This window comes from Corvus hawaiiensis, chromosome 30 (assembly GCF_020740725.1).
Source record: "Corvus hawaiiensis isolate bCorHaw1 chromosome 30, bCorHaw1.pri.cur, whole genome shotgun sequence".
In the NCBI taxonomy this organism is placed as follows: domain Eukaryota; kingdom Metazoa; phylum Chordata; class Aves; order Passeriformes; family Corvidae; genus Corvus; species Corvus hawaiiensis.
Window position 1 is genome coordinate 395,702 of NC_063242.1, and position 14,016 is coordinate 409,717.

A 14,016-nucleotide genomic window follows, 5' to 3' on the forward strand; every position below is an offset into this window, starting at 1 on the left:
TGCTCCTCAGGGTTCTTGCAGAACATTTCCTGTTATGCTTTACTGGTTTATTTCAGCCACAGGAAATGTAGAACTTGCCCGGCTCAAAAGAAGCTGCAGATTTAAGTGAAGCAAAAAAATCCCAAAACACTATTTCCACCTTAACTAATGTGGCAGTTCATCTTTCTAGTCCCACAGGGATCATTAGCAGGAAAGTTATATAAAATTAAAGAAATGTCCTATACCACACTAAGGTAATCATCTAAGCTCCTTTAATAGACAAAGAAAAGAGCTGCTACTGCTGGCTATACCTCCTCTCATCCTAAATTTCTAAAAATTCAGAGGGATCAGGCTGGTGAAGTCACTGTCTGTTCCACTGATTTCAACGGGAATCAAAATGGTACCTCAGGCATCAGTGTTGACAACAAGATAAGGTAAATGCCATCCAGAGGTTAAACACAGATCTGAAAACATATTCAGTTACCTAACTCCCTGTTCCCCTTAATATTAGTATTTACATGATTTAATAAATGTCAAGTAAATTTTGTGGCCAAGGAAAGGAACTCAAGTCTCCCAATTCCTCGCCTAGCTCCTGAGCTATTAGACTTCTTTTCGTGGCCCCATTGACTTCAATGGAAGCATTCAGCAAAGTGTCCACACAGATGAGGTACTCACAGTGAAGCACAATGTCATGTTGCAAATCTGAAAGGGAACAAGTGCAGGTAATTCCTCTGTAGAGGTTCTGATTCATCAGTAGGTCACAGCTTAGTTTTACAGCAGCCATCTGATGTAAGCCTGGAAAACTACCTATTTATATAATACCACATGTAGAAAGAAAGGCACACTTGCAAGAAATTTAGACTGTACAGTTGGTGTTCACATTAGTGAACCCCCAAATCCATTAAAAGTATGAATGAAAGGAGCACTAAGGATGAAAGCAGTAACTAAGGATGAAAGCATCACACCCATGGTGCATGTTTAGGTGACGTGATCAGACAACAGCAGGATGATGTAACAACCTCCACACAAAAGAAATCCCACTAATCCCTGACAATCTTATGTAAGAGAACTTTTTTTTTTTTCCTGGCCCCTAAACTGGATGACTTGCATGATCTTAAGTGTTTAAACGCAACACTGAGAATCTTTGCAGTACCATTAAATGCAGGCTGACAAACATCCCATAACTGACTGCAACCAGTCCTTGCTGTACCAGGGCAAAACACAACAAAAGTTCCAAAGGCCAAGTTAAAAAACTAAGTTAGCATCACCATTTAACATCCTGAACTACATTTTGCTTTGGTTGTTTTGTGGTACAATTGTCTTTATGAAAGTCAATATAACCTTTACTCTCCAACAACCTATCAAGCATCTGGTAAATTTAAAAACAATTTTCAATTCATCATACTTAGGAGACAGCCTGCATTTTAAAATTTTTTCCCATATATATTATATTTTCTTCTGAAGTGAATTAATGTTTCTTGAACAGACATTATAATCAAAGTAAACCTTATAACAATAAGGAGCAAGTGATGTGCCTTAGTTTCATTTTTAAAGCAGAATAAAATTTACTAACAAAAATACATATCATAAACCATAAGTTTAAAAATCATATAGATGCAAGACCTCTGGGAATGGTTTAAATACACATGCACATAATTATGCAATTCTGGCAGGAAATGTGCCTTGTTCTAAATGGAAGCTGAGACAGGTCAAGGATTTATTCAGATGATATCAGAGTCAGAAACTGATCTGTATGTTTCACAACACTGACTAACACTGAAACTCTGAGTTACCTTCCATTAGTGATTTCCCTCCCCATCTTCAATAATTACACCAGAATAATCCAGCTACAGCACATCCCCTAAGAACTTCAGCAGTGCTTTTATTACACATTAGGACATGATTAATAACAACAATACTTTGGGTTTTTGCCTGTTTCTACTCCAGGCTATTTCCAACCCAGAATGAGAATAATTTTTTGTGTTTGGGGAGTGCAAAGCAAGTGCTCCAGTAGCTACAGCAAAGTGAGATTCAAAAGTGATTCACATTTGACAGTGCATTTTGCCACTGAAAACTCTGACAGTTGAAGTGGAAGAAATATGCATAAAGAGGCTTAAAACAAATCTGCAGTCCTTCTGGATTAGGAAATGCTTCTACAGCATGCAATGGCTTTGTTCTATACACCCAAATGCTAATAATCTCTGTTCAAAAGGAATGCTGAGCCTTTGACAGAAATTAAATAACCTGCAAAACTCCATGTTGTCAATGATGTTCAGGGGACAAAAGGATGGTGAGACGAAGATGGCAACTGCAAAGCCCTGAATCTCTTGTTGCATCAGTCTTGCCAGGCACAGATATATTCAATGCCTACACAAATTGAAGAGGAAGGCTCCCACAGCCTTCATCTCACAGCCTGCACAGAAGGGCCAAGAGACCTGACAGGGCTGAGCTACCCTTCACATCAGCTTTGAAACATGGGCACACAAAATGCATTTTATGATGGAAAAATCTGAACATGACTGTAGTTGTGCCATGTGCTACTATCAACTTTGAGTGGCTTGTTTCATTTCTCTTCTGTATGATTAAAATCTAATTAACAAAAACACATCACATGGAAATTTTTCTACTTACACACACATAAACGTAAGCATAATCACAAAAGTTTTAGCAGGAGGATGTTAAAAGTTCCTACTTATCTGGAACACAAGCTAAATTTATCTTTGGCCATGTATAATGGTCTAGGACTAGCCCAACTTTATGGAAAATCCTTGGATCATGTGGTGATTAAAATCCTTCAGAAAATTCTATTTTTTCTTCCACTATGGATTTCTCTGGTTTCTATATCTGTAAATAGGCAGTGCTGGCACTTTTGCTTTTCAGTGTGGCACTCCTGAATTTGACTACAGACCACTAAAGTACCTAGACTACACCACAAGCGCTGAAGTTTTAAAATTCCACTATTTGTCAAAACCATTTTTTATTTAATTTTTCAATTTTCTTCTCCATATAGGCTTCTTCTTGTTTTCTCATTTGGTCTATGTTTTCTTGTCTTTCTTTATCTTTCTATATTTTAGCAGTGTGAAAAACAAAAATTAATTGAAAATATAAATATTCCTAAATTTTTGATTTACATTTTTAATGGAAGGATTGTAAATATGAAAATTCAAAGCCAATTCACATTTTTGACAACTGACAGATCTCAACATACTATTTTTTCATGCTTCTCTTCTACCCTGTCATCCACGGATATCCACTTTATTCAGGTTCAGGGCTGAGTGTTCCCCTCAGTCTAGTATGCACAGCCAGTGGAGCACGCTTCCCTGGCCTGGTGTCATCTCCTGCTCTTTTCAGGAGAATCCCTGACCCATGGCAGCAAACACAAGAGAGATTGTGCTTTTGGGTTGCTGAGCCAAAAAAGCAGCAGTCTATCCTGGAGTAAACACGGTACATGAGTGTCACTCTTCACATACAGGCTCTGGCCAGAACATCAGCTTCAAGTTTTATTTGGGACTTTAGTGTTGGCTCCACGTCAAGGGCTTTAAAGCTTGACTCAGTGTGAGTCACTCAGCTACTTTCTAGTGTTACTTTCCTATTGCATCTTTGTGAGTGTGAGGCAGACAAAAAGTGCTCCATGTACTCAAGACTTGCATATCCAGAAGAGTCTGGACCGTTTTTTTCTTTCAAACCAGGCTGGAATAATCCAACATGAATAAGCCAGTTACACTGAAGTCTCATCTTCACAACGATGAACGTGGATAGTAAAACTACAAAGGGAAATTAAGCTAGACACATAAGAAATATGACCAGACCTGTACCCTGAGCATAAATCTTCAGGCTTCAGTATTAGAGTTATATTAACTGACCTGTGAGTTTTTCCAGAACATCAAATCCATGTTTCAGAGCAATGATATCAAGAAAAGAGACTGTACCATCTTCAAACCTAAAGAATGGAACAAATGAGCACAGTAAATACAACATGCAGCTAAGGTACAGATTTTAAATCTATTTTAAGAGTTACTATTTTTATTTTCAGTGAATCTAACTTGCAGAGTGGGAACTCTTCCCTTAGGGATTCATCCCCCAGTCTTGTAGTGTCCTGTGAAGTGAAAATATGTTCCCCAAAGCAATAGAGGTTCACATAAACAGTTGCTTGCACATAGAAAGGTATAATTTCTCCTACATAGAGTAACTATGTACTAACCTACATTAAAGTAATGGTTAACAGTTATGTTAAGGTCCTAAGTTACCTTCTGAGAGATTAGGGAATAGGTGAGAAGACAGGTGGAGACTTGTGTGTATCCCCCTACCCCCCGATGTAATTACACCTAATGGAGTTGAGTTAGAAGACTCCAGTAATCTGGTGCAAAAAGGAATCAGACAAAGAGATCACTAACAAATCTCCCTCTGTGTGCTTCTCCAGGAAATTAATTTTTAACTGACCTGCAACGAGAGCACTATACAAGGATGGGGGGAGAGGTGCATCCCCTACCAGCATCTTTTAAAGGAAACATCAAATAGAAACAAAACCGCTGGATTTTATGAACTACTGCAGCTACTACTACCAAACTACTACCACAGTCCAACAGGAGAAGGTGAAGCTCCAAGGTGAGAATGTATTCAGGAATTGATGCACAAAAGCATTCAAGGGACCAGAAGGGACACCAGGGAAGCCCAAAATATGTTTAATTTAGGCTGTGTGTGCACTACAGTCCAAGAGAAGTTTTAAGGAGTGATCATTCATTTTTCTTCATCACAAAGAAGAACGCAGAATAATGCTACTGATGAACTGAACAGGACTCAATACTTTGCAAGGCTAAACCTGGGGTCACAGCAAGTCTCTGAGGAAGGAGCTATGTCCAAAATGGTAACAGTTAATGCTGGAAATGAACCCATCCCAAATCTCATGGTTCAAGCTCAAAATTAAATTCCGACCATGAGGACAAGACCCCCACAGGGACCTGGTGCTCCTTGGATCTTTCTCAGAAAGGTCAGATGATATCTACATTGAAGAATTAGTGGACAAGGTGGAGCATAAGACATGCACTCTTGGGCAAAAACACTTTACATACATGTTTAAGACCACAAAATAGGGGATTACTTTTTTTCCTGTATGCATAGTCTTTCATAATGCATGTTAAAAGCTTTTGGTGCCACAATTAAGTATGTATTGTGAAAAGGCTCAAAGTTTGAAAATGTCAGATATCAAATGCTTTTTATTTAATAAAATAAACATTGATAGAATATCATAATGGCTCTCATTTCTATAATAATTTTTTTACTTCCTATTTTATTTTTCTATAGTTATCAAATCTTTTAAACACTGCAAGTGACACCATCAGGTGAAGGACATATTAACCTTCCAAAAATATTTGGTAAAGGTCCACACAAAAGAAAAATGCAAGAGTACTGTGTATATATGATAATATGTTAAGCTGCAATGAAAGAAGATAGAGGCGGCAAATAATTATAAACCAAGTGATAAGAGAAAAGTGGTGGACTGCTACAAATATGAATGGCCCAAAAGAGACCACTCATGTTCACATATTTTAACGTAGAATAGGCCAAAGAATCTGTCCTAGAAATTTCTGAATCTTGCCTAGTAATTATTAATAATTGATCTTGAACTTTAGGGAAGAAATCTTGCTGGTTGTCAGTGATGATATGTAAAATGGCCATTTGTGATTTGAAAGAGACCTAACCCCAGGAGTATTTTCACAGAGATCTGTGGACCAGTATCTGAGGGAAGCACTACTCTATCCAAAAAGCCATAAAAGATGTGGGAGGATGGGGAAGAAAAGATAAGGCAGAGGCTAACAGTTGTTTTGGAATTGAATACAGAAAAACATTAAAAACTTACACTGGATGCAGAAAAGGTCACAGTGGTCCCACATGTCTGCCAAGGAGAGATTACAGAGAGCATCCGTGAGGGGGAACTGATCTGCTCTGCTCAGTTACTCACAATGGCCAGCAAAGCAAACAAAACACTGGGAACTGGACCAGAGCAGAGGCACTGGCACTGAGCCCGTCAATGAGACTGCACAACCCCTAACAACAACTTTATCACTATCATAGTAGAAAGCACTTGAAAGGGCAACAAAGGTGCCAGCCTAGATCGCCAAAGACATGTGAGTCTTACCCAATGTAAAAGGGAAGGCAAAAATTGTATTTCTGTTTATCAGATATGATTATTAACTAAGCAGACAACTGAGTACATCCAATGCTACACAATAGGAAAGACGTATGGACCATGTCACTCTTCTAAGATCTTAAATATTTTTATGAAAATAGTTCAGAGCTCAGGAATCTTCATTCAAATTAAAAAAAAGAGTTGTGGGCTTTGGTCAAACCTTATGCTCCAGAACAGCACAACCGTAGCGGCATGATATGCATCCTGCATTTAATCTCTGTATCACAAAAAAATTACCTCCTGGCAGCTCCATGGCAAGAACCAGAAGCCACAAAAGAGATGAAAATAATGCTAAAAATATCTGCTCAAAGAGATGGGCAAGTCTCTCTTTCTACAATTTAGACATGGACTGTTTTGCAACATTCCTCTCTTGTATTTTGTTTGTTCATATGGCCCCCTCTATTCCTACATTAGCAGCTTTCCAATTCTGATTAACAAAGCATGAATATTGTGGTATTGCTATAAAATGTATATTTACACTACTTCTGGTGCACTTGACTCTCACATATATTCTTCAGATTTTGTGAACACTTGGTGTGCAACTTCATGTGAAGATTTTCAGGAATCATGTATAATTTCTGGTATCTAGGAAATTAAGCCTAAAGTGCTATAGCAATAGTGCCATGGCAAAACACGATGCTATGAAGGGCAGCTATTGCCTTCTTGGGACACAAAGAGCTCTCTCTCAGAATATTTAACAGTATTTAAGATTGAGAGGAAACATGCTTCTTGAATTGCAAAACATTGGCTTCAATGGCTTATTTTTTTGATGCTTCAAATAAACTCAGTGGCAGTTGCAGTGTTAGAATAATCAGCTCAGGATGAAGTTCATTTGAATGCTGGTCTAGAAGCCACTTCCTGAAGTAATCAAGATTTTGCAGCTGATGATGTATAAAGGATACTTACAAAGGCTAATACGGCAGAATACCAACCCAAGAAACAAGAAGCTTACCTCTTTTATCTAGTTCTTATTATAATTGATCTCACTTAATCAGGTCTGGGATGAGCTCAGTTGCTTAGCTGATTGTGTTTGTGAAGTGCTAATAGCATTTCACATCCAATTGCTATCTGACAAACTGGCTAAGCAATTCGTGACATAACAAAGAACAGAGCAGCTTGCCTAAAATCTATCCAGGAGTTATGAAGCTGATGAGCTGCTCTCCCTCTCCAAGTCACACACAAACTCTGCTTCTAGAAGCAAAAATTTTTGAGTCACAAGAGAAAACTATTGCTTTACAGTGAGCAGTCCTGCCTTTGGGATCTTCCTAGGGATGGAGATAGGCTAGTTTTTCTTTGAAACAATCAACTGCTTGTTGTGACACTTGTCTGTTACACTTCTGCATACAAATGCTATTTTCTAAAGTTACCATCTCACACTTCAGGGCAACTGAAACACAGAAGGAAACTGTGACATCTTGGGCAGTTTCAATTCATCCTGCCCTTAGCCAAGCCACCTTTACACAGAAATATGATGACAAGAATTCTGGCCTGGGCAGATGTGATTGGAAATAAAGTGCTGAAGGGCTAAAAACCCCTTCATGTTAGAAAAGAGGATTTAGAGGAAAATTTGGTGGAAGGCAAAAATACTACCCTGGAGTAGGACAGCACTGACTTAAGTCAAGAGTCCAGAAATTCCCTCAAGACAATCAACCAATGCTGAGGTGACGAAATATCTGGCATAATAAAAGCTATTCTGCATATAAAAAGTATACAAGGCATGGCTTTTAGGTATTTTGGGTGGAAGCATCCGCTGCTGGATTGGGAATGCTGACTTGTTTAGCAGGCAGATGAGTGGTTGAGTTGTTTGAGGGATTTTTTTGGTTTTGGTTTTTTTTTTCAATTCATTTGTCCAGATAAAGTAAATCCAGACATAGAGACATTTTATCTGTGCATAGAATCACAGACTCATAGAATAACAGGTTCTTGAGGGAACCTCAAGAATTATCTGGTCCAACCTTTCTTGGAAAAAACATGGTCTAGACAAGATGGCACAACATCTTGTGCAGCTGAATCTTAAAAGTGTGCAATGCTGGGGAATCTGCCACTTGCCTGAGGAGATTATTCCAGTGGCTGAGTGTTTCCATCAGGAATGTCCAGTCAGAATTTCCTCAGGAGTAACTTGTACCCATTACTCCCCATATTACCCATATGCCTCCTTGGAAAAAAAGAGAGTTTCCATCTTCTTTCTAGCCACCCTTTAAATACTGGAATATGGTGATAAGGTTTTCCTTCTAAAATCTAAAACCTTTGTCTTACTAGCCACCTTCAGCATGCTCAGCAGGATCCCAAACTCCACAATATTGTGATCACTGCAGCCAAGGCCATCTCTAACCAAGATCGAAACGAAAGCAGGTTTTCTTGGTTTGAGTGTAGCAAATCCAGCAGTGCCTCTTTCCTGGCTGGCACAGCTAACATAAGGAAGCAGCTCTCCACACGTTTCCAAAACTTGATAGATGATATGTTAGCTATTGTTTGTTCTTCCAATAAATGTTTGGGTGGTTGAAGTCACCCATAAGAACAGGGTTCTTGGTGATTTGAAGCTTGCTTAGTTGACCCAAATATTGCCTCATTGGTCTTGGTTTGGAGGTCAGCAGCAGATGCCTCCTGTAAGATCCTCCTTGGAGACGACCCCTGTGATCTTGAGCCAGAGGCATTAGATAAGGCTTCCATAATCACTCTATTTGACTTCTGTACACTGAAGGTTGTCTTTAACTCGTGTGACCCCTCCTCCTCTTCTTCTCTGCCTGTGTTTACAAAAAAGCCTTTAACTACCTATCACAATCCTTCACTCAGGCCAGTTGTCCCACCATGTGTAAGTTATTCCTACGCTATCATATCTTTCTGACCAGGCATGGAGCTCCAGTTCATCCTGTCTGTTTCCCAGGCTGCATGCACTGATATGTATACACTTGAGGTAGTTGGTGTTCTAGTTCTCACCTTGGGAAGCAGCTAAGGAACATTTCCACATGTGCAGTATCTATCCAGAACAGAGGCCAGAGCACTGAAACTTTGATAAAAATCCCATCACAAGGTCAAAAATAATTCTGCTCATTTGTGAGCATTGTTGAGTCAATGCAAATTGTAGTGAAGGAGCGCATGGCGAACATCACTGTCAGCCAGTTGCCACTCTCCCTTACACTGGGGTAATGACTCCATTTAGGTCAAATGAACAGAAGACATTCCTGAGTTTCTAAAGCAGGTAAAAGAGAAACCAAATCCACAGAGAACGCATATTTCTTGAATAAGCTGCTTTTCTTCTTTTTTTTTTCTTTTTTTTAAACACTCCTCAAGAGTGGAGCTGCCCTTTGAAGTGAGATGTTACATGAGTTCCTTTCATCTTTTCAATTCATTTATTTTCATCTAATTAAAAAGTACAACAATACAGAGAGGTTCTTGGTATGCATTTAAAAGTAGTTCATTCAGATCCTATTTTTCAGCTCTTAGAGATACTCCATATCACCACCACATGAAACATCTGTCCTGGCAAATTCAATTTTTACATTTTATACATTTTCTTATTTATTCTAAAGTGACATTTTCTGGAATTACAATAGCAACAAGGGTATACAGTATCAAGCTCATGGCTGTAGGAACAGACTGTTCTCAATCATATTCATGTTCTTAGGTTAGTAATTGCCATCTCTGATATTAGCAGGGGAACAGATTTTAATTGGTCTCACTGCTTTCCAACATCAAAACCCAACATTTGCAGAAGGAGCTTTATTTGTTTTGCTTTTCTTTAACTCAAAATATATCATTACTAGGCTACAAAACCTTTAGGGCCCTGCTCTGCTCTTTAGAACTTTTATCAACTCCTCCTGAGACAAAGTTCTAAGGTAGTTTTCCAGGGTGTTTGTGTGTCACCAGAGGACATGATTCCCTTTGTCTGGCTTTGTCTCCCACAGGTGATACTCTTCATTTTTAGCAATTAGCTAGTTGACTGTATTAGTCACTTTCTTAACCGGGGAAAATCCTCGTCACATCGACACCAACAGCTGAACTTTAAGGCAGCATCTCCCAAGACCAAGCATTTGTCTGTGGGCTTTTTGATCCTCTACTAGTAAGATCTTTGGAACAGAATATGATCCACAGATGACTAACCTCAGGTACACATTCCATTTTGACTAAATCTCTGTTTCCCACAGTGAAAGCCATTGAAGCAAGTAAATAAAATTAGGAGACAGCCTGTTGGAACAGACACATATGCTACCATTAAACTATTATTTCATAATAATCTAACATTTGTGTAATTATGTGCACAGGAGCATACTACAGTAAGCCAAGAATTTAAATGGTAGGAGGGCAGTAATAAATGCTAGACCTCTGAATAAGACACCTACTCTTACCACTTCAGCAACTCCTTTTTACCTCTGTTAGTGGTACATTACACAATCATGAACAGTGATTGTTTCTCATACAATAAAAGGAGATCCAGTGCCCTAAAACCAGCCACTTGTGGAGGAGAAAATTGAATTAATAAATGAATCCATTTTTATTTCTCAAATGTCTCTGTGCATCTCTCCCTTATGTACAATTTGATGAACTCCTAGCTGGTAACTTTGCTCACTATGTATATCTAGAAAAATCTTCCCCATTTGCGCTGAAAAGATTAGCAATCCTTAAACCTGTTACTCAAATTGGTCTGAATGACACATTGTGATTTTGTAGATTATCAACTCCTCAGAGCTCTGAAACAATGAATAAATTACATCTCAGGGTTAACATACTCCCCCTGCCAACACCTACAAGGACCCTCCAAAGCAAAATAATAACAAAACTACTTTTTTTTCCCCACTAGAAGTCATTGGTCACAAAACAACCAATGCACTGCATGTCACAGGCCAAAAGCTCCCTTCCAAACTCACAAAACGGGCCAATATATTTTCATTGTATTGCTATGGCAGACAGGGACAAACAAAAATAATCTTTCTCTTTTAAATTCCATCATACAAAGGGATATTTCCTTGAGGTACATTAAATTTAAGTCTTTAGGAACATGAGGCCTGCTGGTTAACTACTCTCAAAGAATAATATGTTCAACTATCAGCTAGTTAGCTTGCAATTTATACTCACTCATCTTAACTTGTAACTTATTAGTGCCAACAAGAACCCCATTAAGGCACAATTCAGTGCAAGCAAGCGTATTGCAAATGATTTCTGTATCTGTCTGAGTATTTAACATTTGATATGCATTATACTCCCATGATTATATATCAATAATCCAAATGTTCACACCTCTGCTTCCCATGGGAAGGTAATATCCAGATATAACCCCAAGTAATAGTTAAAGTGAGCAATTTGCAAAGTGTATTTGCATAAACTGTTCACTGATCAGCTATGGGTAATGAATCATTAATAAAAATTCAAAGCCCTTTCTTTGATTTTCTCCTTAGGAGGAAGGAAAGGATGAAAGACATTCTGGAAGTAAATTTTTCACAGGCAAGAATCGGACCAGCTGTAATCATTTTTCTGTGTTCAGTATAAACAGATTTATTTCCTCATGAAGATTGAGATGTAATCTTTCATCCTTAAACAGGTACATTTGGGGATAAAGAATAACTTTGTAATTAACTGCTAAAGATTTAAATTGAAATATCTGTTTAAAAATTGGCAGACAAGAAAGGAACTTGAACATGAATTCAGTCTTAAAAACCTACACCTAAAAATACCACTGTCTAATCGTGTGTGCCAGTGAGGCAGCCCCAGATCAGTGACCTCAGATAAGGTTAGCAGTAACTTATCCTCAGAAAATGGAGAAAAATCCCTGTGAGTGCTTTCCAATGGGTAATCTCCATTCTATACAAAGGTCTGTGCCTTGAAGAAGGGATTGCTGCATTGCATAAACTTCATTTCCACTACAGATAAAAGTGAATTCAGCAAGACTTCTCAGTGTTTTATTTCCTCAGTTGGGGTGGGGTGGGGGGGGGGGGGGGGGGGTGTGTGTATGTGGGGGGGAGGCAGGGGAGGGTGTAAAAAGACTTCTCTGATGTCATCCAAAAAGCTTCTTTCTCTAGAAAAAAATTCTTTCCAGAGGTAATTTTCAGAGGCAATATATGCCCAAGATTAGCAGAATGCATTGGGAGCTGTGAATTAGGACCGTCATGTTAAACCACTTTGTGTTGAGCCACCATTTGGGGAAGACGTGCTCTGCTTTCATGGCAACACAAAAACTAACTTAAAGAACTTCAAATGTTGTTACCGTCAGTAAGAAAGATGCCCATAGTGTGCTCATGAATGTGAGGGATCTGGACAGACCAACTGTATGACATTTAACAGGGTTAAGCTCTGAGTCCTGTGCTTGGGTCACAACAAACCCAGGCAGAACTACAGGCTGGGGGCAGAGTGGCTGGAAAGCTGCCCTGCAGAACAGGGAGTGAGCTGGGATTGTTTAGCCTGGAGAAAAGAAGGTTTGGGGGGAACTTTATTGCTCTTTACAACTGATCTGAAAGGAGGTTGTGGCCAGGTAGGGGTCAGTCTCTTCTCCCAAGTAACAAGTGATAGGACAAGAGGAAACAGCCTCAAGTTGCTCTACAGGAAGTTCAGATCGGATATTAGGAAAAATCTTTTCATGGAATGGGTTGTCAAGCTTTGGCACAGGCTGCTCAGGGGAGTGGTGGAGTCACCATCCCTGATATTTAAAAGATGTAGATGTGGCACTGAGTGACGTGGTTTAGTGGTGGACTTGGCAATGCTGGATTAACTCAGATAAAATACAAGCAGGAAATAATTTTCATTTTTATAAAATGGAATGAGCGTTAAGTGTATTTCAGAAGTCTTCATGCATGTAATTAATATTTCATAGGTGTCAGCAAGAATAAAATGTTATCAGTGTTTTTGTCTTTTACTTCTGATGTGAACGTGCATGTATGTGAAACTACTGTAGCTGGTGGCATACACCAACTACAAGTAGTAACAAGTGAGTACTAAGCAGCCAAATTCAGTTTAATGTATGATATATGTAGAAACAACACTGTGTATTCAGAAAGGCTGGCAGCTTGACAGAACTGGCATTATTAAATTCCTGCTATGAAACAACTAAGGTTCAGAATAAGGTCTTATTAGCTAGTTTGCATGTTGAGACCTTCGTGATAACAGTAAAACCATCAAAGAAGAATGGGACAAGACAAATACAAGGAAAACTTCAGCTAATAAAACATTCTAAGGCATACAAGTAGCCTTTTTATGCCTAGGGGATACAACCAACTATGACTTTCACAAGGAAAAACCCTTACTGCTTCTGCACCTCTTTCATGCTGGAAAAAAAAAAAAAAATTGTATTGTAAGGTCTGTTACACCAAATCAGGTGCACCCTGGTAATGATTTGGTTTACTGCAAGATCCACCAAACTATTTTTCCACTTTGGGACTATAATATGCAGATTTCTTCCAATATTTTTTATTTTTTTATTTTTCAGCATTGTTGTGAGGCTTACTAATACTTCACGCTACCCTGTGAGGTCAACAGGTACCTCAGTGTATGAAGACTGGGAAGTTGAAGAAGTAAGCAACTTTTCTTTCCGCGTACCAACTCTAATTGATTTTCCAAGCATGGACTGGATTTTGAGAGCTACCATATTTCCAGAAAATTGAATTCACAGCAGCGATACTGAATTAGCAAGTACTCCTAGTTTCTCACTGTTTTAAGTAGTTTGCACCTTAAACTGCAGAAAGCCAAGAGCCCTTTCCATACAACTGCCTTGCCTCTTTAACAGGAGTGCAGTGATGGAGTCCCCAGGAATTTCATGTGCTCATATAATCAAAGGTGTCCTGGACCTGCATTGATAAGGTCAGTAACTGAAGGAAGTTTTGGAGGTCTTCCAGTCATCCTAATCCAGAAGAAAGGATCATCTC

At 38.8% G+C, this 14,016-nt stretch overlaps 1 protein-coding gene across 4 annotated transcripts in view; it reads right to left on the reverse strand.

The window, feature by feature from the left end:
* Nucleotides 1-14,016, reverse strand: part of MOCOS (molybdenum cofactor sulfurase) — a 213,961-nt gene that overhangs the window by 86,009 nt on the left and 113,936 nt on the right. For all 4 annotated transcript variants that reach the window (XR_007200437.1, XR_007200438.1, XR_007200436.1 and 1 more), the window contains exon 5: nt 3,843-3,919. Coding sequence is in view for 1 of the 4 variants with exons in the window: in XM_048289500.1 (XP_048145457.1) it covers nt 3,843-3,919 (77 nt within the window). In the remaining 3 variants the exon portion in view is untranslated. The remainder of the gene's footprint in view (nt 1-3,842; nt 3,920-14,016) is intronic.